Source organism: Amblyomma americanum, chromosome 7, assembly GCF_052857255.1.
Source record: "Amblyomma americanum isolate KBUSLIRL-KWMA chromosome 7, ASM5285725v1, whole genome shotgun sequence".
In the NCBI taxonomy this organism is placed as follows: Eukaryota; Metazoa; Arthropoda; class Arachnida; order Ixodida; family Ixodidae; genus Amblyomma; species Amblyomma americanum.
The window spans coordinates 5,529,175-5,556,452 of record NC_135503.1 but is presented as its reverse complement, the minus strand read 5'-3'; the positions used below and the strand labels follow the sequence as shown (position 1 = coordinate 5,556,452).

Here is a 27,278-nt window from a genome sequence, read left to right as displayed (position 1 = left end):
CGATAACGAAAACGAAGGCAAGAGGCGCAGCGGGATTGAAGGACACTCTACACAGCAGGACACTACGCATACGAAATGTGATTTCGAGGGGTCGGCACCTGGAGACCGAGTTCCCGAGGCAAGACGCTCGTGAAAGGCAAGACAAAAATAGCAGCCGCGCCGAGCTGGACGCGAACGGCTACGCTGGGAAAGGAGGAGAGCTGGCGGGGGAGAGGGGCGAGTAAGCGAGGCAACCACCACCAGAGAAGGGCGTAGGCCTTGGTACTCGGCCAAGAAATTCTCGAGGAAAGCAAGCGCCGTTCATTCTGGCTTCGACGGCAACTAGGCGAACCGCAGAGAAGGAAAATAGAAATCGCCAAGCCGTGTAGTTCTCTCGTCACCACATTCCGGCACAAAAATTGCGCGCAGCGCCGTGGAGCGTGTGTACTGCATATATCCGGGGCCGGCCAGTCCCTAGGGGAAATCGGTTTCGAACACTGCTCCACAGAAGAGGAAAATATGCAGCGCAAAAAACGCATGGACGACAAAAGAAAGACAAACACAAGCGCTGTCTTTCTTCTGTCGTCCATGCGTTTTCTGTGCTGAATATTTTTCTCTTCTGTGATGAACTAACAAGCCCAAATTACCGCCCTTCATCAACACTGCTCCGCTATGGTGCGCTGCATACCGCGTGTTCACTATAGCATATGGAGCCTACTTGTTGCTGCGCGCAACATGTAGGCGCCGTATGTGTTCGTTGTTCCGACCTATGAATCGTGCAAAATGTAGAACGGTATGTGCGAGCGATTGACTGAGCCGAACGAAGCGTTACTGACTCCAAAACACTTCTCAGTCCCCGAAGGCATTTAAAGGATCCACAGCTCCTCCATTTCAGAAATTGACGCGTATAGTCGAGGACAGAATAATATGGACCGTGCACGCTTCCGCGTTCAAATTCTTCTGTCGCGTTGCGCGACAGAAATAGAAATGTTTATTGTCTTCATGTCCAAGGGCAAAAGTAAAAATATTCTAGATAATCAACTCCAAATTTTGGGCGAGCTGGTTCAAGCTCATGATGAAAGATTGTGCTTGTCTGCGTCGTCCTGTCCGTTCTTCGTCATCCCCTTCACGCTTTCATCGTACATATTACTACTCTCACATGCATCAAACATCCATTAATTTTCGCTAGGTAGCGCGTCTTTCAGCGCAGAAGCGTGGCCCATATTGTTCTGTCCGCGACTGTACACTGCTCAAAATTTTAAAAGCTAACAGGTTGTCTCGCGATCTGTGAACAGAGATACAAGCTAGAAGGCGCAAAAATTTGACCAAAACCTCCTCAGCGATGAATGTTCTCTTGACCAAACGTGGCGCCTTATATACTTATACATTAATTTCTACACAGCCTCGACTCCAGGTCAAGTTTAAGGTTGAAAACCGCCAATGATCGCTCACGAGGTGCCATTTTTTTAACTAGGAGATCGAGTAGAGCTGTGGCATTAACATGAAGCTTTTGCATATCTGACCCGATAAGAGAACTAATTAAGAGTGGCAGCCTGGGCTAGTTGGCTCATTTGCAACAATGTTCGAAAAAGCAGCGCAGCAGACGATGACGAAGGAACGAACAACAGGAGTGTTCGTGTTGTGCGCTCCCTCGTCATCAGACTTTGGCACCTGGAAGCAGCACTGGGCAGTGTCTTGGCCCACACACCTAAAATCTGCTGCCGTTCGTAATAATGTCGAAGCGAGGATAAATTGCGCTGTAGCACAAGAAATGGCTCAGATGTCCTCATCTTGAACGGAGGCGCCCATTGAGTTCCTCACGAATGGCGACATTAGATGCCGGACTTAGAATCCGGATTTCGCGAGCGGTAAGGCTTAGTAATCGCCAATTATTAAAAAAAAATCTCGTAGTAGTTTTCGAATCTACATCGCCTGAAGTTAAGTGATCTCAGTGAGTGTCTGTTACACCGTTCCACTTATGCGGAGTTACTTTTGAATGTGGCGGAACAAACGCGCTTTCGAAAACTCCGGTGGCCTCTCGCGCGATGCACGGAACTCGGTACTGAGCCTAAAGACTCGCTCTGCTGCGCAAACACTATATACGCGCCGCCGCAGCGCCCCGCTGGAGACCGCATTTCTAACCGAAACAGCTGCAGCGCTTACCACTTCGTTCGCCTTTAGTGTTGGCACTCTTGAGCGCGCATAATTACTTCCTCCAGCGATATCGCGGCGCAGAACAACTCTGCGCTTGTGTGTCCGTCTGCTCGCCTGCCTTTTCTAACAGCTATCAGCGGCGCGCCTACGATGGCCACTTAGACGGAAAGTGGACTGGTTACGGCTACTAATTACGGAGCGGAGCTCATAAACGAATATGCGGAGGTCAACGATTGGGTTGCGTGCACAAGGGTGTCGGCGCAGTCGTGGGAAGGAAAGGTTGCGAATGGCGAAGCTAGCGTTCGTGCGAAAGTTGGCAGCAATGAAGGCGAATGTTCTGGCTCGTATTTTGACGGTGATGGAAATTGCGCTGCCGTTGAATAACGTGGCGAGCTAGAGAGGTGAAAGGAGGAGAAGGCATACGCACGCCATGGTTGACAGCGGTCTTTTCGCTCAGCGCTCCCGTTGACGCGAGACAGTTCCCCCGTTCCGTCCCCTCCGTCACGGGCGGTAGCGAGACAAGTCCTAACAGTGGATCACATGACGCAGACGCGAACGTGTGCCGTCGAGTCACCTGCGGAATGTTGTGAGCGCACTATATGCCCTCCGGACGCGCGTCTTGAAATACGGCCAAGAAAATTTTGACCGAAATAAGAAAATTATAATGTCTAAGTTACTACTGCGTATCGTAATCAACAGAACCGATTTTATTAACCGTTAAGAAAGACTAGGCCGAGCGCAAAATTGCACACTGCGCCTGAAAGGTAGCCTTTTAAAATTTTTTCGTGTGTCAAGCTTCACCGTTACAAGCTACGCTTTACGAATGTAGAGAGTAGGCAGCCCAGATTTTCCCAATTTACTCTGAAATGTCTACCTTCGCTGTAGACAAAGAAGGACTTCGCACTTGAGGCAGCAAACTCGGGACTTGGAAGTGCGTGCGTTGTTTCTGCAGTGTTGGGCGATGCTCGTGAAACTTGTCTTCGACAGTGGTTGAACCTATCATATCTTGTGGACTTTTTTGGCAAACGGTGTAGAGTTGTGTGCTCTCCCGAGAACGACTCTGACGGTATGGTGGCTTTTCTTGTTGAGTGTGAGTGATCGTGAACACGCTTCAAATCGCTAGAAGGTGCACAAGCTGCGCTATCAATATTGCAGGCATTCAGGCACGCTGTTCACGTTTGTGCACGCATAAATTTTTCTAATCATAACGCCAGTCTTGTCGCACTGACACCAAATGAAATATTGTATGCAAAATCCAGGCACCTACGTCAATTAGCAACAATAATTGTATTTATTACCCAAATTGTACGACTAATTTGGCTATTTCGACGAGTTACGTGCACTGGAGAGGTTGCTTCGCCTGCAAGCTTCTCGAAAGCGCATGCATATTACTTACGGTGGGCTGCACGCCTCGCAATAATCAAGGAGCCTAACAGTAATTGTTAAAGAGCTAGTTATTCAATATCGGTTGAGCAACCTGCTAGTTAGCACGTCTTAGCTGTATTGTGACGTACTACACTGCTGACAATGCTATGCTAGAAAAAGCGTTCTTCTAACTCGAAACGCCTATTTTTAAGAACTGTGTCAAGTCTTAGGAGAAACAACCTTTATATTAAACACACCTTGTAATGACTGGTTGCGAGAGGTTTCTCGGGAAAAGCACGGCCGGTCTCGAGGGAAGAGCAACCTGTGTCTCACAAGGCCCACCACTTGGCAGCACCTGCCATCGCAGGGCAGTGGCGCATCGCTTAAGCGCCGCACCACTGCGCCAGGAGTACTGGTATGAGGATTCGCACGGATCTACGAATGTAGAGAACGACCAATTCTTAATCTACAGATATTAGCCTATTAACGCTGTCGAGTCATACCCTTGAGGGGAAGCTTAAGTGTCCCCTCCAATTTTTTTAATGTTCCAATAAAAGGTGTTACGCACGCACGCAGGCGGGCTGATACTTCAAGCGTCAGCCTTTGCTAAATTAACAGCTAAAGAGCACTGCTTTCGAAGTTACCTGGCCAGTCATAAATCATGTTTATTAATATCTGTAAACATGAGTTCCCGGGTTTGAACCCGGCCGCCGCGGTCGCGTTTCGATGGAGGCGAATTGCAAAAGACGCCCGTGTGCTGCACGACGTCATTGCACGTTAAAGACCCCCAGGTGCTCGAAATTGTTCCGGAGACCTCCACTACGGAATCTCTTCGTTCCTTTCTTCTTTCACTCCCTCCTTTACCCTTTCCCTCACGGCGCGGTTCGGCTGTCCAACGAGATGCGAGACAGTTACTGCGCGATTTCGGTCAATCAGAAAACAAATTTTCAATTTTCAATTATAAATATGAATTGTCTAATTATATAATATAAAAAATGAAAATTGGTTCCTGGGGAAAGGAAATGGCGCACTATCTGTAGTGGCTTAGCTCAGCTATGCCAGGACATACGTAGCGAGAGCTGCAGTTCCCCCCTGGTCTAATCGCGCGGTCAGTTATACGACGAGCCTCGTCTGCGCAAAGATAGTACTATGCGCAAAGCAGTATTTTCGGCAACCTGTAATGGATGTATTGTGGAACGATACGTTAAGCCGTACACAGCAAGTGCATAGATAATGTGGGAATGTACAAAAGAGTTATGAAGCGTCTCCAGTGTTTTCATACCATTATTAATAATAGGAGTTCCTCTCAAAGTTCTTTCACGAGTTCTGGTGGTTCCGCTTGATGATCATTATGATGATGTTGTTGCCATTTATTCACCTTGACTTTGTTGCGAAGGAACCATGCGAGCTGCTAGGCGCCGCTTGTTACGCTCCGCCTCTTGGCGTCTCCGCTTGGCAAGACGTTCTCCTCTTTGCTCAGGCGTCTCCGCCCCTCGTTTAGCCTTCTGATGTTCATTCTTTCTCTGCAGAGCGGCCAAGTGCCAGGCGACGACTTCTGGGTCCGAAGAATTGATCTTCTCCTGACGATGCCACGCGGCTGGAGTCTCCTTTTCGCCACCATACGAAGCGATTGTGATGCACCGAGTCGTATCACCTCAGCTTTTGTACACACAGCCGCACATACGCAGTTTATCTACACGGCCCCACACGCGGCCGCGGCGGCGGCCGAGCTCTGGCGTCATGCGCTCGCAGAGGCGGTGTCGTACCCAATGGAGTGCAGATATAATATGTTCCAAATACAGTTTCATCGCCTATTTTTATTTGAAGTCCGCATGAAATAAATTGGGAATCACTGTACAACAGACACTCGCTGAGAATAGCACAAGCGCCGTGAAAAAGGAAGAAAAAAAAAAGAAAGCCTAATGGTATGCCAGCCCTGCGAGAGCCAAGATGCCGACAAGCAAGTAGGAAATAAAGACACGCTCTCAAGAGGTTGCACGGGCAAGCGCATTATCTTCGGGCGGCCTTTTCACCTCGCTACAAGCGGCGGCCTTGCAAGATCGAATCGATTTCTCTCAACACAGAGTCTACCCCCGCGATATCTGATATGACGTAGAAGCTATACAGGGGAGGTGCAGACCTCTAATACCCCACATTTTGGGGGTCAAACTGAACACCGCGGAGTCTTCCGGCAAGAGATGGTCGCGGCCAAAGCGAAAGCCAACAAGCAGGCTGCCGTAGTACTACGTAGCCGTTTGCTGCAGACCCGAAATGAAGTGTGCCGACGGAGCTAGCGCTACGGCGGGTGCCCGCTGTTATTGGGCTCAAGGTCTGCGGCGGCTCGCACGCGATCCAGCCAGCCCCCAGAGCGGTGGCTCGCGGAATAAACGCCCCCCTTTTTCCCCGCGGCCGATCGGCTTACTGCACACCTGCCAATGCACACGCGTCGCGCTTTCCAGGTACACGAAGTGATAGTACGGACTACGTAGGCACGTACGGGCTGGAAATGAGGCAGCACATTTTTCCGTTGGGCCCGAGAGTTTTTAACGCCGTTTCGCCGATGCTTGTTTGCATTTCGTAGCAGACGGGAGGGGGGAGACACTCTGCCGAGGAAGAATCGGGCGAGCCTGAATGAGCCGAGCTCGGCCCGTTGCATTATTCCTCCGTACATACTAACGGCTTCTTGATCGCGCATTGTGAACGCCGAGCGTTCGATGCAACGCCCGCCTGAGCGCAGCGGGACACGCTGCGTGAGCGCGTGCTTCGCGTACGAGGTGTCCTTATTCGACGGAAACGATCCCGCAGACAGGCGTTTCCGTCCCGAGACTACGCAAGCAATCAGTGCGAGGCGGTTAGCGGAGCCCTTCGGAAGCACAATGGTTGCGAGAGCTACGGCGGTAAAATATAAAAGGGGAAGGGAAGCCACGCAATGCATCCAGCCGAAAGCGAGAAACGGGGAGGTCGAAAGTTCTTTGCGAACGCCAATACGTATATATGAGCGCGCACGCCTTGCCTCGTGATCGAACGAGTTTGCACCGCGTGCGGCTAAATCAGCGGGTACGTCACGACTGGCTGGCGGCCGTAACTCGATCAGCGACGAATGACACTGATTCATGCTGGCACCGAATAACCGTAAATATACGCTGGGCACGTGTATGCGTTAAGCAAGTGCCTATCAGACACCCCGCCAGCCATGCAATATGCACGCAATGTGCACTTCGGTTGAGAGCATTTCATGGGGGTCGATGGAAAAAGCAGGGCAAGTTTCCCGTGGAGTGCAATGTGTTGTAACTTGCGTGACTGTAACTCTCATATACAATTATAGTTGCGTTTATAGCAACGCGTGATGAACGGAGCCAAAACTGAACTTGCACGAAAGTAATTCTCACAGTTTCTATCCTTATGTTGGCAGTCATATATACCGTAGATTCCGGAACACAGTCCGCGGGCTATACATGTTTAAATGCTAAAGGAGCATAGACACCTAAATTTTGGGTGCGCGTTTTCTTGTTTGTAATGTAATTTATAATCACATTTCTTTCTCGTGATGTTTCGGTTTCAACAGCTGAGTGAGCACTGTGACGTCAACGTGTACTTACAGGTCACGTGAGACATGAAAATAACGTCCATATAATCCCTCTTTCCACATTCGTTGTTATACCGGCTCTGGAGGAAGGCTGGCTTCAGCACTGCAGTAAATTAAAACGATGAAGCAGCGATTATATGGACGTTTTTCAGTGCCTCAAGTGACAAAAAAAGCACTCTTTGACGTCACAGCCATCGTTCGGCTGTTGAACCCGAGAAAGCACGACTGAAAAAATTCGATTATAAATAATTTAGCGGTCGCAGGCGAATATCACATGGTGATTCTTGCGTAGCAGTGTCTTCCGCATCATTACAAAAAACATGCCACCAAAATTAGGTGTCTATACTCCTTCAAGATTTTAGGCTTTGCGAATTATCTACAGGTGCGGACTACACAGCACTTTTTTTTATTCAATATAGACCAATATAGCATGAAATGACCAACGCGATATATCGGAGGCGGTCAGTGCAGTAAAACAATTCATTTTCAGCCAAAATTCAGCCTTGCAGCCCTTGCACCAGGTGCGGATTGTATAGCGGAAATTACGGTAAACACATTTCATTCACAAGCTCTTGAGTCGTGCCACTGTGAATATTTGTGCCACAAATTGTATCACAGCGACGTCGTATAATGTAAGATGTGCAACCCGCTTATCTCACCGCACCGGTCACCCCCTTCAAGATGCCCAGCCGCCACCGCAGACTACTACCTTTTCTGATTCGTTCTTTTTTCGAGCAGCTACGGTCTGGAGCGTCCTACCCCGTGACATCGTCAACATAGCTTCATTATCTACCTTTCAAGAACGTGTTGTCAATCACCTTCAATGCTAAATAATCGTCGCTGTTGGCTCATTTCAATAGAACCCCACCCCTTATGTAGTGCCCCCGACAAAATGGTGCCTTTAAGGTAACAAAACTGAACTGAACTGAACTAGTGTCATATTGTTATGCAACAAAAATGCCGCCTGACGGTTTCACCGAATTCAGACGGCACTATAGTAAAGACTACCCGCATTTGAGGACGCCGAAAGCCAAGGAGATCCTGGGGGTCTGCTCGCAACGTGCATTTCTTCTGAAACTGTTTTTTTTCTTTACCATACCAATAGGCATAATACGTTCACAGGAATCAGCAAATATGCAGCGCTTCTAAATTACGTCACACTCTAAAAAGGCGTTCAAAATCAGGCTTTAAAGATTTTTGAATAACATCCCGTGAGCATTACACGAAAGCCTTCTTTTCACGAAGTTTATGCAACCAGGTGAGCACAAAGTGCGGGGACGATTGTTGTGTATTTCGTAGTTAATAAATATCAATTAACACACTTGTTAGCCAATACAGTTAGCGTGCGTGCTTATATCGCAGACTTACATGTAGCTACATTCCTGGACTATTCCTTTTAGTAGAATACTCATAGCTGTCGCTCGTGTTCTGAAATACAGTAATACAATTCCCGCTAATAGGGATGACTAGAATTATGGACAGTTTTTCTGGGGACGAAACTTTTTCAGTGTATTTACGCCTCGTTAATATGGAAACTCGCTGTGTGCACAATGTACTGAGAGAAAATGCACAGAGCACATTGGAGCCCAGGTATTTTTGTCGCGTTAATATGGACGGTGATAAGACCAAAATCTCTGCTGTCCCAATGTGGTGATTGCAGAACGTCAGAAGAATGCAGTAGTAAAGTGAAACTATCTGATTGGTGGATCTTTTGTCTTCTGGTTTCATGCTTGGCAGTGCAAAAGTTGTCGAGTCGACGCGCCATACCATTTGCCGTGTTACATGAATGGCTGTAAAGAAAACATTCTCTGTGGCGGTTTGTGCTACGCAGAAAGCCTAATTCAGTAGCTGTCAGCTGACTGAGTCGTGGCGTCGTGGGATGTGAGCAGTCGCAATAGGAGTTATGTCAGGTAGCCATTAGAAACCATCAAGCCTATCATACACAGATCACTATAGGCATGTCAAGCTGCTCCACACTATTTCAATAGTAATGGCGACCAGGATAATGGGACTGCTGCTCTCAAAATTGTGTCTAATTTCAACTTCACTGACCATTACTATGCAAAGAAGCAAACCCTAAACATAGCGTTTTTAAATATTTTTTTCTTCGTGATTCGTTATTACGGACGACTCGCTTAATGGACAAAAAATGCCCATAACAACGAGGCACGATTGCATTTCCATACGAATTCCCAGTGCAGTCGGCATAATCGCGCATGCAAGGCGATTGGCGCAAAACTCCTCCAGGTGTGACGCATATGTTGCGCATGGCGTTTCGTCTGCCAAAACGCAGAGTGTTATGTGAAGCTGATCACTGGCCCTCTTTCGCTTTCAGCTAGGGAAATTAAGAAAAGCCAAGCGTCACAACATGGAGGAGATCCGCACCACTCGACCGCCTTGCATGCTCAATTACGCGGATGGAGTTGAAAATGTGGATGTGAATATAGCTCAAAATATAGTTGCGCTGAGAGAATTATGCCAACAGAGCAGCCTAGGAATAAAACTCCAGGTTTCCAGTGTAAACGTCCACGCTAACTGCAGTGACGAAAAATCCTATTAATTGGTTTCAGTTAATTACGAGCTTGACGCCGACAGTTACCCTCCCACTATATGTCCTCCTGAACGCATCACCTGCGAGCAAAAGCTTTTCGTGCGTAAATAATAATAAAAATAATTGGTTTTGGGGGAAAGGAAATGGCGCAGTATCTGTCTCATATATCGTTGGACACCTGAACCGCGCCGTAAGGAAAGGGTAAAGGAGGGAGTGAAAGAAGAAAGGAAGAGAGAGGTGCCGTAGTGGAGGTCTCCGTAATAATTTCGACCACCTGGGTATCTTTAACGTGCACTGACATCGCACAGCACACGGGCGCCTTAGCGTTTTTCCTCCATAAAAACGCAGCCGCCGCGGTCGGGTTCGAACCCGGGAACTCCGGATCAGTAGTCGAGCGCCCTAACCACTGAGCCACCGCGGCGGGGAAGCACAATCTGTTTTTAAGAATAATCCTGAAGGCCTAATCTTGAAACCCAGTAAGTACCCCAACGTCATAGTTCCGCAGCTTTTGGATAAAGAGAGAGGCCGTGGTTTATGCATGTGTGACACTCATGAATAGCCTAATGGACAGTTCCGTAAGTTTCTTTTTGTACTGGCGCCATGAGCACTGTTCAGTAGTCCTGAAGTTGAAGAAGACCTTGCCTGCGCAGACTAAGTAACATCCGCCATACCAAACACAGGTGAACGCCCGCTTAATTTATTTCTCATAAACATGTGTGGATGCCGTTCCTCCGAGCTTGTTGTATCAGAGGAATGAAACGCGAACAACACTGACGAATTACAACGCGATGGCGCTAAGCCTACCGCTCTGCACAGAGTCCGGCGTCGGCGTTGTGAGCGAGGAGACCTGGTGGGCCACCTGAGTCACGTGACCTTGTGGCGTCAGCATAACCTGCCCATCGGATTGAGAACAAACTAGCCACAGCGGCAGGTGGCTGGTAAGTTAATGATTAGTCGCTCGGTAAGAGCAACCTGGGATCTATGAGGGTGAAGTCGAGAATAATAATAATAATAATAATAATAATAATAATAATAATAATAATAATAATAATAATAATAATAATAATAATAATAATAATAATAATAATAATAATTGGTTTTTTGGGGGGAAAGGAAATGGCGCAGTATCTGTCTCATATATCGTTGGACACCTGAACCGCGCCGTAAGGGAAGGGATCCGCATATGTGAGAATTAACCCATTACGCTATGGCGTCATACCCTTAAGGTGGGGCTTGAGTGTCCCCTCAATTTTTCAAATAATAGAATATAATCCACTTCAACTTCGGTCTAGCAATGCAATGTCGCATCAAATGTAGCACATCAGTTAAATTGCGCAAGCCATGCAATTACGTCTTCAAGGAGTCCACCCACAAAAAGAAAAAAAAACGCACTTAAGCGTAGCGAACAGCAAAGCATCTGAACTAAGCAAAAATAATTTTGGTGTCCCCCAAGGTTCAATATTAGGTCTATTTCTATTTTTAACATTTGCTAACGACTTACCATCATACCTTGCATCATACCTTGCATTATACTCCGACGACACCAACATATTCATAAGTGCTGAAAATGAAGATATTATTGGCATCCTGGCTAACATAACTGTAGTAAGACTGTTTTTGTGGTTGCATGTTAATAAGCTAACACCAAGCATTTCCAAAAGTAAATTCATAATTTTTAGTGCAAAAAAAAAAAAACAGCCGTCTGTCAAAAACCAACAACCTTTTTCTCAATAACACTGCTTTTCAAAGAGTTAAAGAAACGAAATTCTTTGGAGTTGTGATTTACTATCAGTTAACTTGGCGCTCGCACGTGCAGCAAGTCAGTTCAATGGTTGGCAGAAATATATCCATATTTTATAGACTACGACGTCTTTTCCCGATAAAAACACTGGTGACGCTTTATAACTCTTTTGTACATTCCCACATTATCTATGCACTTGCTGTGTGCGGCTTAACGTATCGTTCCACAATACATCCATTACAGGTTGCCGAAAATACTGCTTTACGCATAATACTATTTTTGCGCAGACGAGATTCTGTTGCTTTCACCTTTCAGCTACTTAATATTTTAAACTTAGATAAAACCATCCAATATTGTGTTACCAATCTAATGTTTAAAACACCGAATAATATGATATTTTGCCCTACAGTAACGTTCCCGTAACGTAGCACGACTTAATCTACTCGTTCATCTACAGCTGCTCTAGAGGCTCCACCCATTATAAGTAATTATGGCGCTTATTCATTTACATATGCTGCTATTAAGAATAGGAACGCACTACCGCAGGACATTACAAGCAGAAATAACTACCATGAGTTTTCTAGGACACTAAAGCAGCACATTTTGATGAGTGTGTAACTACAAGTGCGGCTCCCTAATGTTCAAGTTATGTTTTTGCTTGTTTTTCTGCTTTTGCTCTATTGCGTTTATACCATTATTAATAATGGGAGTTCCTTTCACAGCTCTTTCACGAGTTCTGGGATTCCGCCTGCCTACTTAGTGCAATGTTGTATGGGCTTATGGGTTTATGGGGGTCTAACGTCCCAAAGCGCCTCAGGCTATGAGGGACGCTGTAGTGAAGGGCTCCGGAAATTTTGACCACCCGGGGTTCTTTACGTGCAATGACATCGCACACCACACGGGCCTCTAGAATTTCACCTCCTGCGAAATTCGTCCGCCGCGGCCGGGATCGAACCCGCGTCTTTCGGGTCAGTAGCCGAGCACCATAACCACTGATCCACCGTGGCAGGTTCTAAGCGCAATGTACTCAATTACTTGCAAAGAAAGATTTGATTTCATCTGATTTGAAAAAACGTTACTGTTTGCAAGGAACCGCGCAGAATTCACGCCGCATTGTGCTCTTTTATAGCGCGAAGTCACTTTTCAAGAATCCTCGAAGGGTTTCGAGCTCAAGAGTGCATGCTCCCGCGCCCAACAGGCCGCGCAGCTAACTTTCTCGGCTGAGCGGCGCACAGCCATTTCCTTCCGCGTAAAGGAGCCGCGCGCATTCGATCCACGAACCAATTTACCGTTCGCGTACGGCTTCTACGGTCTGAGGCCTGCTTCGACGACCCCCCTTGCGGGGAACCCGTCACACAGGGTATACGAACGTGATGAATCGCGACATCGACACACGCGACCTGCGCGGGTTTCATTTCAAGTTAGAGTTTCGTGGAATACGAGAGCAGACGTATGTATGCACCCATGCGTGCGTGCCGAGCATGCGAGAGGAACTGCACAGCGCTGAATGTGAGTGGTTTAATTCTCTTTGTTCGGGGGATGGCTGATTAAGCAACAGCTGCGCATGTGCAGATGTTCCACTCCAGTTGCGGGCGTGCACCCTAACAGAAAGAATGTCGTCCACGTCGACGATGTAGTGGTAATATATTTTAAACAGCATTCACCCGAGCGCTGCATGTGAAGCCGTAAAAAAAAGTATGGAACGTAAGCTGTTGAACGCCTTACTCCGACTCTAAAGTGTTTGAGTGCAGTAGTATCAGAGAAATCTCATAAAACGTAACTGGCTCCCAGAAAGCGAACACTTAAAGCTAGCATGCACGTAGATGCAGCCGCACTATTACAAAGCAAAAAAAAAAAATTACTCGCGATGAAATGCACTGATGCGGAGGAAATGCGACACCATTTTCCCCTCACTCGCCAATCTATTCCAATTCTCATTTTATTATTATTCTATTCTATTCTATTCCAATTTCGATTCGACTCTTCATTTCTGTTCGCAACCACTTCTTTTTATTCATTTTTGTTGAGTCATTCTTAGTCACTTTCATTTTTGCTGCACGATTCTGAGACCTGCCTCTCCATCCTCTCTCTAAATTCGAAAGGGGGATTTGCTCTCTCCACCTGCCAACCGCACCAGGTGGCGGGTAAAGAGAGGCCACCTTCCACGACAGCCACCCGCATGATTGTTCCCGTGGCAACCACCCTCAGGTTGCGCATTCATCCACCCACCTGCGTCAGCACCTCCTCCGTCCGCGCTAGCCACCCACTAGGTTCTTCCCGTGGCAGCCGCCTTTCGGCCTCGCCCTCCTCTCTCCTACAAATGGAGGGTGAGGTTTGTCTCTAGACTGCACCTGCCAACTATGGCTGGTGGAGAGAGCGAGATCTCCCAAAACACCACCCGACCCCTACCACGGTTGTAGGTGGAGGCTTCACAACGACGCCAGACAGGTTTCGCCTTCACGAACCTCCTAATGCTATCGCACTAAAATAGGCAGCTTCATTCATTCTTCACGGGGGTGACATGTCCTTGAGCCGGAGATGAAAACCGGGGCCCCTGCCGACCTGGGATTAGGGCGCCTGCTGCTTTAAGGGAGGTTCTTGATCGGCAACGAATGATGTACACCAATCAAGGACCTGGGTCGTATTACGAAACTGTCAAATAGCAAAATTGTCAAAATCTTGTCAAAAATGCGTCAATTAGCCTCGCTCCTACTGGTCGGTCGTGGCTGGCGGCCATTTTGCTTTTTTGCGTCATGGGTGGCTGCAGATTACGTCACGGATGTGGCAGAAGTGGTGACGTTGCACACCTAATTATGCAGGCGCTAATTCACAGTTTTTTGTGACATCCTCTAGGCGGTCAATTTGACCGTTGCGTTTCTGGCGGCAGCGCCGGCGCGAGCAACGGCGAAGGGGGGCGCACGAAGAGGCGTTTGACTTGCCGGACAAGCTGTTTCGACGCCTTTTTCGACCGGAGAAGCAGACTGGGAGGCGCGCGTGCTAGCGCGTTTTCGGTGCGGCGGCAGGTGCTATGTGCACTGCGGTTCTTTGCTACCGGCGGCTTTCAACCTGCCGTTGGTAACGAGGCGCACGTCGGCAGCGCACAAGAGATGGTAAGTAAATGCGTGCGGCAGGCATTGGTGGCAATTTGTTTACTTGGCGCGCAAAAGGAGTGGGTTCCCGAGGTCACCTCTGTGTCACAGCTATATATAAACAAAACACGCTTATGCTGACAAAGCACTTTATTTTTCCCGGCAAATCGCACTTCGTGATCGTCTTCTGTTTCCCAAGGGAAAAGAAACAGACAATCACACATCACAGACTGCAACACCTCATCTTTTGGCATTTTTGTCATCGATCGAAAGAGCCGAACAACACAGATATCAACTAGTTGTCTTCATCGATTTCGTACCAAGCGCTTCTTGCAAGTTCGCTCGGCAGGCATGTAGCCTTCACTGCATTCGTTCAAATTTTTCTGCGCACTTAGGTCAACCGCACATGTCGCTTGATTTCAGACGCCGCGTAAAAAACAATAACACGGCGTGGAATCGGTTGCTTTCGTACAAAGCGGCTTGACGTTTCACCGCCGTCAGCGCATCCCCGCGGCAGCAAAAGTTACCCACCAGCAAATTTAATAGCAGAACTTCGAACGCTTTTTGTTTTTATTACTAGTTTAGAACTTTAAACACAATTTTTTGGCAAAATAAAATATTAGTTATTTTTATCGCTGCTTATTTCTTATTTCTTTTTACAAAAATTACCAGACGGCCCCTCGCCGTGCAAATAAATGCTCTCGGGGCGCCGCGCAGCTGTAATTGGCTGATTCCTCATTGCGTCAAGCGGTGACGTCGCTTCGTTTCGTCATTTTGACGTCACTGTCAATAACTTTTGACAGATTTTGTGACAGTTACGTAATACGGCCCCAGTATTCGTGCAACAGTCTCTGTGGAAGATTTGCAGGCAAATTGCTCTCCACGGAAGACCTAGTCCAAGCTGCCATTAACAGCACATAGGGTGCCCTCGAAGTTACCGTCGATCCCCTCATCCCTCACAAAAATTTCTTTAGACAGTCTACAGACTGCCCATAGACTTCTGTCTATAAAGTCTATAGACTCTTTATAGACAAACCCTAGAGAACAATCTATAGGCAATACAAATCCTATAGACAATCGATAGATTTGTGGCCATACACTTTTAGTAGACTTTTGTCTGTAGACGATGAATAGATTAAAAGAAATATCTATAGGAAGGCACTAAACTCCATAAAATGTCTATAGACTATTTATGGGCCATTTTTGCAAGGGATAAAATAACTCGTTCGTGTCCTACAGACTGCCTAACGTTAGGAGTGACACACTGCCAATGCGGGGTTGAAAGCATCTTCGCCGACCTTCTGGGTGCATCTCCATACTGCTTGGGAGAGCCGAGGCAATTAAGTCTACCAGTGTTACAATAGACGCGATCCACCAAGGCCTACATTAACGGGCGGCCTTGGGCAAAACTCATATTTGCACCCGCGTGTGAACGTTCCCGATGAGCAGGCTCTCGTGCACGCGCCTGTCGCTGCTCTCTCCCCGAGAGACCCCATTGTTTGGGGGACAATCGCCCGGAGGCCCACCGCCATCTTAATTTGCGAAGGTAGGCGCGCATGCGACTCGTTCAGAGGAGCCATGGCCTGGGCGCGCAGGCCGCACCGCTGAAACGAGCAATGCACTTCATGCCAAGAAACCAACGCCAGGAGGGCTTCGATAATGAACCAAAGGCCGAGGGTGATCTGTCTTAAAAATCATCAGTGTGTCGACGCAACCGCTAAGACAGCAGTTATAGACCTAATTTTGTCGCTTTCGACGTCAGCAATTACAGGCTTCTACAATACTAGGCGAAAAATGCGCAGCTTGGAGACGACAGCGCGCAGAATGAATCATTCGTCGGAAAACATGCAGGACGTACTCATTGTACTCTCTCTCTCAACGAACACCTTGCTGTGTGAAGTGTGAACCTCGCAGAAGTTGACGACTGCGATGGTCGAAGAATAAGGTGCCCCAAGACCGGAGGTGTTCGCGTGATCGCAACATTCGATCTGCAATAAGTGTCGGGAGTTTAGCCGATATGTCAAATTGCATAAAGCAGACGTTCTCAGCGTCACAGAAATTAGTCCCGCGATTTTCAATTAGATGCCTCACGCCACTGGCGCGCCCTTCAAAGGCGTCTGCAGTGTCCTGGTGTCTGGTGCGTGGAACAACGAACAACGAGCTAGTGGTTACCCGACCAATTATAATCAGCAGCAGAGAGAAACGAAGACCAAGAAGTAACACACAGACGTCGTCGAGGACGAGCAGCATCGTCGTCGACATGTTACTTCTTGGTTTTCGTTTCTCTCTGCTGCTGATTATAATTGATCACACGGGCGGAGGTTACGCATGAAGCGGCGTGGTAGGAGTCTCGCTCTCCCCAGTCACTTCGAGAGAAAAGCAAGATGTGGAATTCTCGACTTCACACTCAGAGGTACCTGGGAATGCTTATACCACCCCTGCCCTGCGATGTCAGGTGCTGCCACCGGTGGGGTTTGTGCGACCCATGCTGCTCTTCCAGCGAAAAACCTCTCGTGGCTAATCATCAATTTAACTGCCACCTGCAACTGTGGTCAGTTTGCTCACAATCTGGTGGGCAGGTTGTGATGAGGCCACAAGGTCAAGTTACCTAGGTGGCCTACCTGGGATGCCGAAGCGGCCGGCTGCTTCGGCAGGCCCGGCTGTGAGGCTTCAAACAGTCAACTCCGACGCCGCCGGCGCCGGACAATTTTTTTCCGACATGGAGGGTGCTAACGCTCTCGCGTTAGAAGATAACATAAAATAAAAACCAATGTGCGGCCTAGTACCGGGGTTCGAACCCGACCTCGGCGGCCCCGTTTCGATGGAGGCGAAACGCAAAAGGAGCACGTGTGCGGTGCAATTAAGTCAGTGCACGTTAAAGATCCCCACGTGATCGATATTGTTTCGGAGCCCTCCACTACGGCACCTCTTTCTCTCTTTCTTCTTCCACTCAAACTGTCGGTTCAGGTGTCCACCGCGAAGTGAGACAATTACTGCGCCATTTCCTTCTCAAAAACCACTCATACTTTTTAATGCGTGGATGGATGGGTTCAATGCAAAGACGTTTGGGTCTGTGCCATCGGAATATACGAAATACCAATTGTTTGGAGACGACCTGCGGATAGTGTAATGATTAATTAACTCTTATCTAATTCACCTGAGTTCAATTGATACTTCTAAGCGGGCACGAAATCTTTCCTGCATTTGGTGCCTCAGCAAAAAAACTTGCTTGAACCTATCTTCCCGAGTCCTGATACAAAACACCTCGGTCTGTGCGCTCTGCTGTAGCCGTCGCTAATTTGTTTTACAAAGGAAGCTTTAAAAGAACGTCTTGCTGGGCAAGTTGGTAACTGTACAACTTTGGTTACATGCGCGAAAAACAGACGCAACACAAGGCAGAAAGACGGGACGGAGTGCCACTCACAACTGATTTATTTGAAGGCAACACGGACAAATATATACCATCATACAAGCAAGGAATGCTATCATCTTCAAAGTTGATATGATAGCGAACGCATGAAAAAATTGTTCTCAGCCTTATACAAAGATATGGACGTGCCGTTGATGCACATGCTTCCTTTCTTTGCAATAAAAACAGCTTCGATTAATTCTCTGGCTTTTGTATCTTTGCTTTTTGATAGAATAGATAGCTTTGTGTGCAGCTGCCTATCGGTCACGTAACGCCGATGCGGCCTTCACGCATCCATCCTCCGCAAGAGAACAAATATTTTCATGTCCTTCACACGCACGGCTTTCAAGCGAGGAACCTGCTTGCTGAGCGTATATATGCTTACGGTATACATAGAGCGGATGTTTCTCTTCCCCGCACTCTTCAAGCCGTGGTAAAAACAGCGCAGCGACGACAGACACAGAGAAGACAGAAGAAGACGGACAAGCGCTGACTAACAACTAAAGTTTATTGGAAAAAACACAGGTATTAATACACTCCTAAAACAACCAGGGAACACGCCCCTCTTAACATCCTTCTAATCGTGCGAATCTAGATACTTAATCTCACATTCGTGAAGAAGCACTGACGGTGTGCTGACGCATGCATCACCATTCGCGTGGATGCGATACGCCTCACACAGTTCCCTTGTCAATTTATCCCTGTGCCTGCAAACAACTTTTGTCTCATGGAAAAGAGGGTTGCACATTTTTTTTGTCGGGGGAACCTGGGATATTATTCAGGGGGCAATCTCTAAAATGTAATGCAAGGTTGGACGATGGAGGGCCATTTAACGAGGTATGATGCTGACGAAGACGGGTGTTCACACATTTTCCCGTTTGGCCAATGTCTTCTGTCTTCTCTGTGTCTGTCGTCGCTGCGCTGTTTTTACCACGGCTTAAAGATGCACCAAATAGCTCAGTTGTCGGTTCTTCTGCACTCTTCACTGGACTGCGTGCGCACCCCGTCCGGGTGGTTGATGGAGGGACAGGCGATTCATGGGCGCCAAACTTCATTCGCCGGTTCAAGGAAATTCGACGACTTTCGTGCTCGCACGCCATCTATGACCGATGAGTTGCACGCGGCTCGCCACACGAAAAGCTCGTGCCATTAAACTTGCTCAAGTGAATCCATCAGTATTTAGACACATTCAGTCTAGACACATTCAGTCGCGACGCGCTCTGTACAGGAAAGCTGTCCATTGGACGGATGAACATTAATACGCGTGTCGAGAGCGTTGGGAAAACACGCGGCATCGGAAGGCCTAACACGTCCTCGTATTGGTTGAAAAAGAAAGAAAGTAAAAAAGAAAGAAAGTAGGTAAGAAAGAAAGGAAGAAAGAAGGAAAGAAAGAAAGAAAGAAAGAAAGAAAGAAAGAAAGAAAGAAAGAAAGAAAGAAAGGAAGAAAGAAAGAAAGAAAGAACACTTTCCTATGTGGCTTTGCTGTGGCTTTCTTTTTCGCAAAATTAATCAGTGAATTTTTTTTGAAGAAAAATTCAGTTTTGGCCGGCGGTCAGAATTGCTACAGTTCATATTTTGATGCTTTCTGATATCGACTTCTTCTACAATGGTTTTTAACGCGTATTACGCGCTGGCTTCGCGCAGAGCCTTGCTACAACAAACGCTGTCTCATAAGGGTTTTGCCGTGGAGGTTTAGTGAAGCGTTTAAATAACACAGCCTGTTAGTAGTGCACAATTCATCTGTTCCCTTCATTCGCCTTGAACACTCTACGTTAATACACATAAATCCACGACAACTAACTGACGGCTCACAAGCGAAATAAATCATCACTATAAACGTTTCATGCAGGCAAAGCAAGAAGTAAATGCATTTATAAATTCTCGCGTGTTTTTATAAGCAGCGCAACGTGCCTTCAATAAAAAGACAAACTTTACCATCCAGAATGCAGTCATCGTGTCCGTGAGTAGCCTAAAAGAAAAAAAAAACTCTGGTGGCAAGGATGACATTAAGTGGTAACCAATGTCCATGGGCCGACAAGTGGCTCTGAGTTACAGCCTTTGTTAAAAATATATACAGATCTCAGGGTATGCTTCTGGGCTCACCATTGTGACCCGTTTTGCATCGTTATAGTCTTCGAAATCACTGGAAGGTGAAGGGAACAAAGATTAGGTCAATTTACGGCCGAAAGCGAACGCCGTGGTGTGTATAGTTTTGACAAAAGCCTGCACACCGCATCGCAGGGCAACGCTTAAATTTGTATGCCACCTCATGCTCTGTAACAGCCAACGAAATCTCTTCGCACCGGCGTTTTGCGACGGTGGATGTGCATGGGGAATTTTATTTGGGGGAAAACGGCGTTGGTGTCAGTGCAGTTTAGTCGTCATCATTATCTCCCCAGCTGCACTCACTAGAGGACAAAGGAATCTCCAATATCCCTCCAATTAACCCTCTCCTGTGTCAGGTGTACCCACCGTATCGCAGCCACTTCCTAACCTTATCCTTCCACCTGACGTTCTGCTGAACCTTGCTACGTACGCTTGCCTTTTCTTGGAATGCATTCCGTTAACTCAGCGAGACACCGAGGAGAAATTGTAGTTGGCCTGCATCGACATATCATCGTATTCTGACGATAAAGACGTAAATTGCACTGATAACGGAGGTTTCATAAGCTAGAAAAACCCTAAATATGAAATGCAGGTGGCGCCACTACGGGCTGATTTCGAAAATGCGGTGCGTCGACACAGAATTTATACGCGGACACCAGAGGCTAGGCTACATCGCTGATCACTATAAAGCTGTAATGACGCAGCTCCTTTCGGTGTAGACGTCATGATTTTGAATTGAGTGGCGGGGAAACATGCCAATGCGTTGTGTCAGAAGTAAACTCGTTTTTTGCTGCAGGACAAAAATAGGATGCAGATGTACTCACTCAGTGTCCCTGTAATTTCCCCTCCGCATTACACCACTCGTCAATGTCCATTTATTCGTCATGATTTCAGCTATGATATCATCAACTCGCGTTTTTACCCCGCAGTGTCGTAGCATGTCGTAATAGAAAACTCCTGCGTTTACCTGCTACTAAATAAGAATACTATAGCTAGGCCGAGAAATGGGCCCTATCAAGAATGCGCCTTGTGTGATCAGTTAGCCCATGGCAATCTGACTCAGGCGCTACGTGGGCCTCGACTCATGCGCACCTATTGCATTGGACTCTGCTAGTGGGAGAGGAGAGGGTTTGGGGGCGCGGGACAGTCTTCTCTATCATCCCTTCATCGGAGTCCGGTCGCAACAGCCAAGCAGGGAAAGGCGACGCCAGAATATGAAAAGTTGCAGTGACACAACGGATACCAACACGACGAACACCGATACCAGCTGGCCCTAGTGAGGCACGCCTGCTACCAACCTAGCGGCGGCTGACACAAAAGCTGCAAATAGAGTGTTTTCGCTCTCTCTCTCTCCCGGTGTGAATGGTGCACTCGAGCAGCGGTGCAGCAGCATCCTCCAATCATTCTGGCATTCGCACAAGCCGCTGCTCTGTTGGGCAGTGATTATGACACAAGAGCACCGAGTAAGCGCTAACTGGTTTACAAATCGCGGCCTGGAGCTGGATAAGGGGCGACGGCCCCTGCGGTCACGAGTGGGCTTCACGAAGCTGAGGGCGGAGGACGAGTAACGACGGGTGCAGTTGAAAGAGGGCTCGAATAAATGATGACAGCAATGAGCCCAGCCGAAGTGGTGGCTACAGCACGAATGGTGAATTGTGCACTGGTAGCAAACAACATATTTAAGGCGATCTGCATGCAATGCGCACGCGGCGGTGCGACTGTTATACTGCGCTAGTGAAAGCCGCCGCTTCAGGCGCTTGGGTATAAACTCGAAGCAACGTTCTAAACGATGAGAGGCGCACGCCTTGGGTGACAGCGTATAGATGCTTAAGGCGTCGTGGCCCATTTCACGCACGCGCGTTACGTGTGGCTTCCGCAGAGCACGGAAGCTCCTGTCTTCAGGCATACGCGCAGGCAGGTGTCGTCGATAAAGCACTGAACTACTGAAAACTTCTCCCGCAATCACTAGGCTGTGCGCGTTAGTGCACTGCTGTCAGCACGGGGAACTTCTCTCCGACTTGCTCCCTCTCCCTTAATCCCCCCCCCCCCCCCCCCCCCCCCCCGTTTGCGGACGCTGAGTAATGTTGACCGTTAAAGGAGCGTCCGTATTCCTCACCTCCAGCAGCATAATACCATCGTCATCACCACCACCACTTCGCTGCAAGTTGCCTACGTTGTACTGCAGTTGCGGTAGCGCTATACGTGCGCGAGCCGCCGACTTCGACAGGCATGCTGTTCTCAGACTCTCACAGGCCAACCTCAGGCTAACAAATAGCTCTCTCGGCTTGCGGCGCAGTGCCATGATAAAGTTGTTCCGGGTTAGAGAGCGCAGTGGGCAGCTCAGGTGCTCCCGAGCAGAGCAAAAGCTCCAAGTAGCGCAGGTGCACAGGTGCGTGTGCCGCACGCACACGTGAGTGCCGAGCTCAGCGCGAACGTTGGCTAGCTCACAGGCAGCGAGTTTTGGTCGTATGACGAGCAGCATTGGTATGGGGATTGCTGCGAGCGTGATAAAGATTTTGTGGGCTCTGAGAGTAGCCGAGAACCAGTGATGACTCTCACACTGGAACCACATCAATGACGAGCACCGTGCAAGCTGTGACTGTCGCACGAGTTGTGAGCGGAGACGTGTAGGCAGCTCCAGCCGACGCGTTCCGAGTTCAACTGTGGCTGATGAGGAGCCCACAGCAAAACTAGCGAGGAGTGCACAGCATAAGTGGCGAGCAGCGAATGACCGCTAAGTATTAGGTAATTGGTGATAGGCGCAGGGGAGTCGGCACAGCTGCACGAGAGGCGAACACCGAACAAACGGCAGTTTTATGGTTCCCGAGTACTGCCCGAGCAGTGAGGTGATCTCGTGACATTGGCCGCCTGATTCTCAAGAAGCAAGAGTAAGCTCAGAAGGAGAACTGTCGCGAGGCGAAACGCACGCAAAAAATAATGATCTTCGAGTTCAGGCACCTCAGGGTGTTCCACACGGGTGGCGATAAACACGAAGGCGAAGACGAAGTCAACGATTGAAAGACATGATCACAGACAGCAGTCGTTGTTGCGTTCGCTTGAAGGAAAGCTGCGCTCGATGGCACTTTCTGCGTGTGAGGGCGGCTCACCACAGGGCAGGAGGTGGGGTTGCCTGAAAGGTGCTGTTAGGCGCTGTGAATCGCTCTGTCGCACGCACCCTTTGTCGGCACCGGCGCCTCGGGAGACGTCTTCAGATGTCTGAGGAAGTGGGCTGTTTTTGTTCGTCGCGCGGAAGGAACATTTACGGCAAGCGGAAGGGTGAGTCTTTTGAAGCGCCTTTCTAATTAAGGAGCCCGACCGCATGGCTCTGGCTGCAAGCGGCCTGCGCTACTTGGAATAAGGAGGAGGGAAGGGGAAAGGGGGGGGGGGGGGGGTTCGGTGCGACTATCGCATCACCGCGAAGACGGAAACGGCCACCCAGAAGCAATGATGCAACAGTGCATGTGTGCTTCCTTTTTTATTTTGTTCCCTTCATCCCTCTTTCCATTCTCGGAAGCATTGCTCGAGTCAGGTAGACATACGCCTAACGCAAAGCGCCGCTCGACAGGAGATCTGCGTCGAGAATGTTTCATTGCATGTCGCGTCAAAAAGGTGGCTGACACAAGGCGTACATAAGCGGAGGCATAGGGCGGACAAAGGATTCTCCTGGGAGAGATGAGCTAGAGCGGACTGAGTGAAGCTTGGCTTGGCTGAGTCCGATCCGTGGACCGAAAAGATTGCAGAAAGCTTGGCTCTAGCTCGCGTCCATTTCAGTGACAGAAGACCGCCACGTGTGAGCTCAGGCCATGCAATTGGGCTGCGCCTGAGTCCGTCAGCGGTCACATCGGCCGACTTGCGTTTTCTGTACAAAAACTGCACACAGTGACCAATAAAGGCTTCATAGCTTCCTGCAGACTGTCAATGCTCAGCTCAGAGCCACTGACGACCACGGCATGGACCGACTAGAATGACACCCCCTTGTGATTAACAGCGGCATTGAACCTTAGGCAGTTGCATATCGCAAAAAAAAAAAAAACGCCACGTCGCATAAAAGGTCGCAATTTTGGACAAACCCGAGACTGCTCCACCGAGCTCGTTCTAGGCAGAAGTTATGGGTGGACAGTCGTGCATAGACTCCAGATGGATAAAAAGGGAAGGACAAATCACAAAACTGCGATGTGCGGCTATCGATGGAAAAGCTGAGCGGCAGAGAAGAGCCTGCCGTATTTTATAGCGGCCACAGAAATTTCAACACACCAGATTCCAATAGAATATTCCTGCATGAGGGCCGAAAGAGATCAGTATCAGTTTTTATGGCATTTTTTAACGCTACAGTAACCCTCGGTGCAAAACAAGGTAAACTAGAACTTGCGTGGCCAGCATTCTAGCACATAACACTGATATTCGCGAAAACATTTTAGGGGTATATTTCACGAAGTTCGCATCCCGGCATGAAGGTGTTAAATGGTTCTTCCTATAAGGACACTACTACTACTTCTAAAATAATAATAATAATAATAATAATAATAATAATAATAATAATAATAATAATAATAATAATAATAATAATTGGTTTTGGGGGAAATGAAATGACCCAGTATCTGTCTCATATATCGTTGGACACCTGAACCGCGCCGTAAGGGAAGGGATAAAGGAGGGAGTGAAAGAAGATAGGAAGAAAGAGGTGCCGTAGTGGAGGGCTCCGGAATAATTTCGACCACCTGGGGATCTTTAACGTGCACTGACATCGCACAGCACACGGGCGCCTTAGCGTTCTGCCTCCATAAAAACGCAGCCGCCGCGGTCGGGTTCGAACCCGGGAACTCCGGATCAGTAGTCGAGCGCCCTAACCACTGAGCCACCGCGGCGGGTAAGTATATAAGGATACTGAGAATCTAATACAGGGAAGCCTTCCAGTATGCAGCACGGGCACCGACAGCTAGCATCGACAACTAGCATCCTAACAGATGTTGTCCACAGCTTCTTTAGCCTTTATCCTGCGGCATTTCTTCTGTTCTTTCCTGTTCGTCCTATCGTGATCAAGGAACTATTATTGCGATGCTTTGCGTGTGACCGAGCGCACATTCCACCGGTAGCAAGGTGCGTCTCACCTCACCTGTCAAGGCCCTTATGGCACTGCCGTCACAAGGACCTGACAGCTCATGAAGCCGAGAGTTTGACGGCAGTCCATCTGGTCGGGGATGTGCACATGAAGATCAAAGGATAAACCACGGGCCATTGAAGAGGAATAAATACCGTATACGTTGTGGCTCACACATGGGAGCCTTGTTCGCAGTCTAGTAGGTTGGCCGAACGACCTTTCCAGCACATCCATAACTCCAAATCCCAACAAATGCGACCGGGTTCACGCCGCTCGCGCGTGTTTCGCATGTATGTACCTGCGGCCTGGAGGAAGCGTGCACGGCCGACGCGCTCCTGGTGACCGCCCTGGGAGCAGCCGCGGGCCTGTCCCTTCGGGCTGCTCGTCGGCGGACCTCTTGCTGCCGGCCTGGAAGAGGCCGTCCCGCTCCCACTCGTGCACGCTGTCGATGATGGTCGAGTGCGACGGGTGCGCCTTGATGCGCACGCACTTGTCCCCGCGGGCGCCGATCATGCCGGCCGCGCACGGGTCGTCCAGCAGCACGGACGGGGCGGCCGTCGCCGTGGTCGCCAGCGGGGGCGCGTCGCCACCGACGCCGAGCAAAACCATGCGCTGCACGTATCTTTCCCGGCGTCAGCGCGAACAGACCGCGCGAGCACGCCACCCAATGTCGAAGACTCCACGCACTCCTCGCGAGAAACGGACGCACCCTTGGAGACCAGCAGAAACCCGAGGGCACACACTCCGAGAAGCACGGCACACACTAGCTCGTTCGCTAGCTGGACACACACACAGCACGCAGGTAACGCCGACGACTACGCGTGAGCGCGCGGGCCAGTTTTCTCTCTAGGAAAGCTTGGCGGCCGTCCGCCTTGGCTGCTGCCGCCGCCGCCGGCGCCGCTAGCGCTCGCAGGTGCCACAGCAGCAAGCAACAAGGTCGGCAGCTCGCAGGAAACCTGCGTGGTCCGGCCACTTCGTCGGCGGCGCACTTTCCCCCCTCCGGGGGTGGCGGCATAAACAACGAAACGTCGCCGTCTCCTCCTTCGCGGCGGAGGGCGAGAAAAAGCGGGTCACGTAATCGAGCGCCGTTCGCGCAGCAGAAAGGCTCCTCGTTCGAATTGCCGCGCCGTTCGCCCTTCTTCGAAGTGCCGCCGATACTAGCGCGGGAACCGTTTGATGCCGCCGTGGTTTCCGATCGCGGGTGCTTATCTGTCGGAAGCGGGGACGCGCGCGCTCGGCGACGGCCCCCGGGACACGAACGGCGCCTCCGAATGTCTCGGGCCGCGGGTAACCGCCGTATGAGCGCGACTGTCTCTGCACGTGGCTGTCGCAAGCCGCGCGGATCGAGATATATAGGAGCCTACCGATAACCCTCCGGTTTGGCCGCTAACAGTGGCAGACGTGTGCCGCTTCAGGTTCCTCCATTGAGCGCCGCTAACTTTCACCACTAGGAGGAAAACGAGACAGCGCCTGAGCTGGTGTTATTAGCAGCGCAACCAGATCAGACCCCGCCACGCCCCTCAGTCCTGAACACCCGCCCGCTTCATTTGCCCGCCTGACTTTCTTTTTAAGCTACCAAAATTAACGGTTGCCAAAATTAACCATTTAATCTCTTCGCAACTATGATTGAGACGGCGACTAAAGCCACTGGAGGTGAGTTGGCTCTGTTTAGAGACAGCGGGGATCCGAATTCATTCGGAGGTACCTCGAATACCCGTATGGGGCGTTCAAAGTTTGTCAAAAATACACGGTCACTAAGGGCAAGCGCTCTCATCTTTTCAACGCTATAGCGTTAAGGCTTCCCTTCTACATAAAATCCGGCGTCGTCGGCGTTGTGAGCGAAAAATCCCCGGAGAAGCAGCCAGGTGGGCCACCCTGATCCCGTGACCTTATGGCGTCAGCAGAGCCTGCCCACTGGACGGTGAGCAAACTGGCCACAGCTGCAGGTGGCAGTTAATGATTGGTCACTTGGGAAGAGCAACCTTGGTCGCACAAGGCCCACCGGTGGAAGCCATCGCAGGGCAGTGGCGCATCGCTTAACCGCTGCACCACTGCGCCAGCAGTGGTACGATGACTACCAGGGATCTATGAGTGTGAGATGGAGAGTGATCAATTCCGCCGCATATGCGAGCATCAACTAACCCACTACGCTACGACGCCATACTCTTTAAGGCGGAGCTTGAGTGTCCCCTCCAATTTT

At 49.2% G+C, this 27,278-nt stretch overlaps 1 protein-coding gene across 1 annotated transcript in view; it reads right to left on the bottom strand.

The window, feature by feature from the left end:
- Nucleotides 1-26,021, bottom strand: part of LOC144098321 (uncharacterized) — a 104,230-nt gene extending 78,209 nt beyond the window's left edge. The window contains 2 exon segments of the mRNA XM_077630868.1: nucleotides 25,377-25,450; nucleotides 25,453-26,021. Of these exon segments, the coding sequence (XP_077486994.1) occupies nucleotides 25,377-25,450; nucleotides 25,453-25,687 (309 nt within the window). The 5' untranslated portion in view covers nucleotides 25,688-26,021.
- Between the last annotated feature and the right edge of the window lie 1,257 nt (nucleotides 26,022-27,278).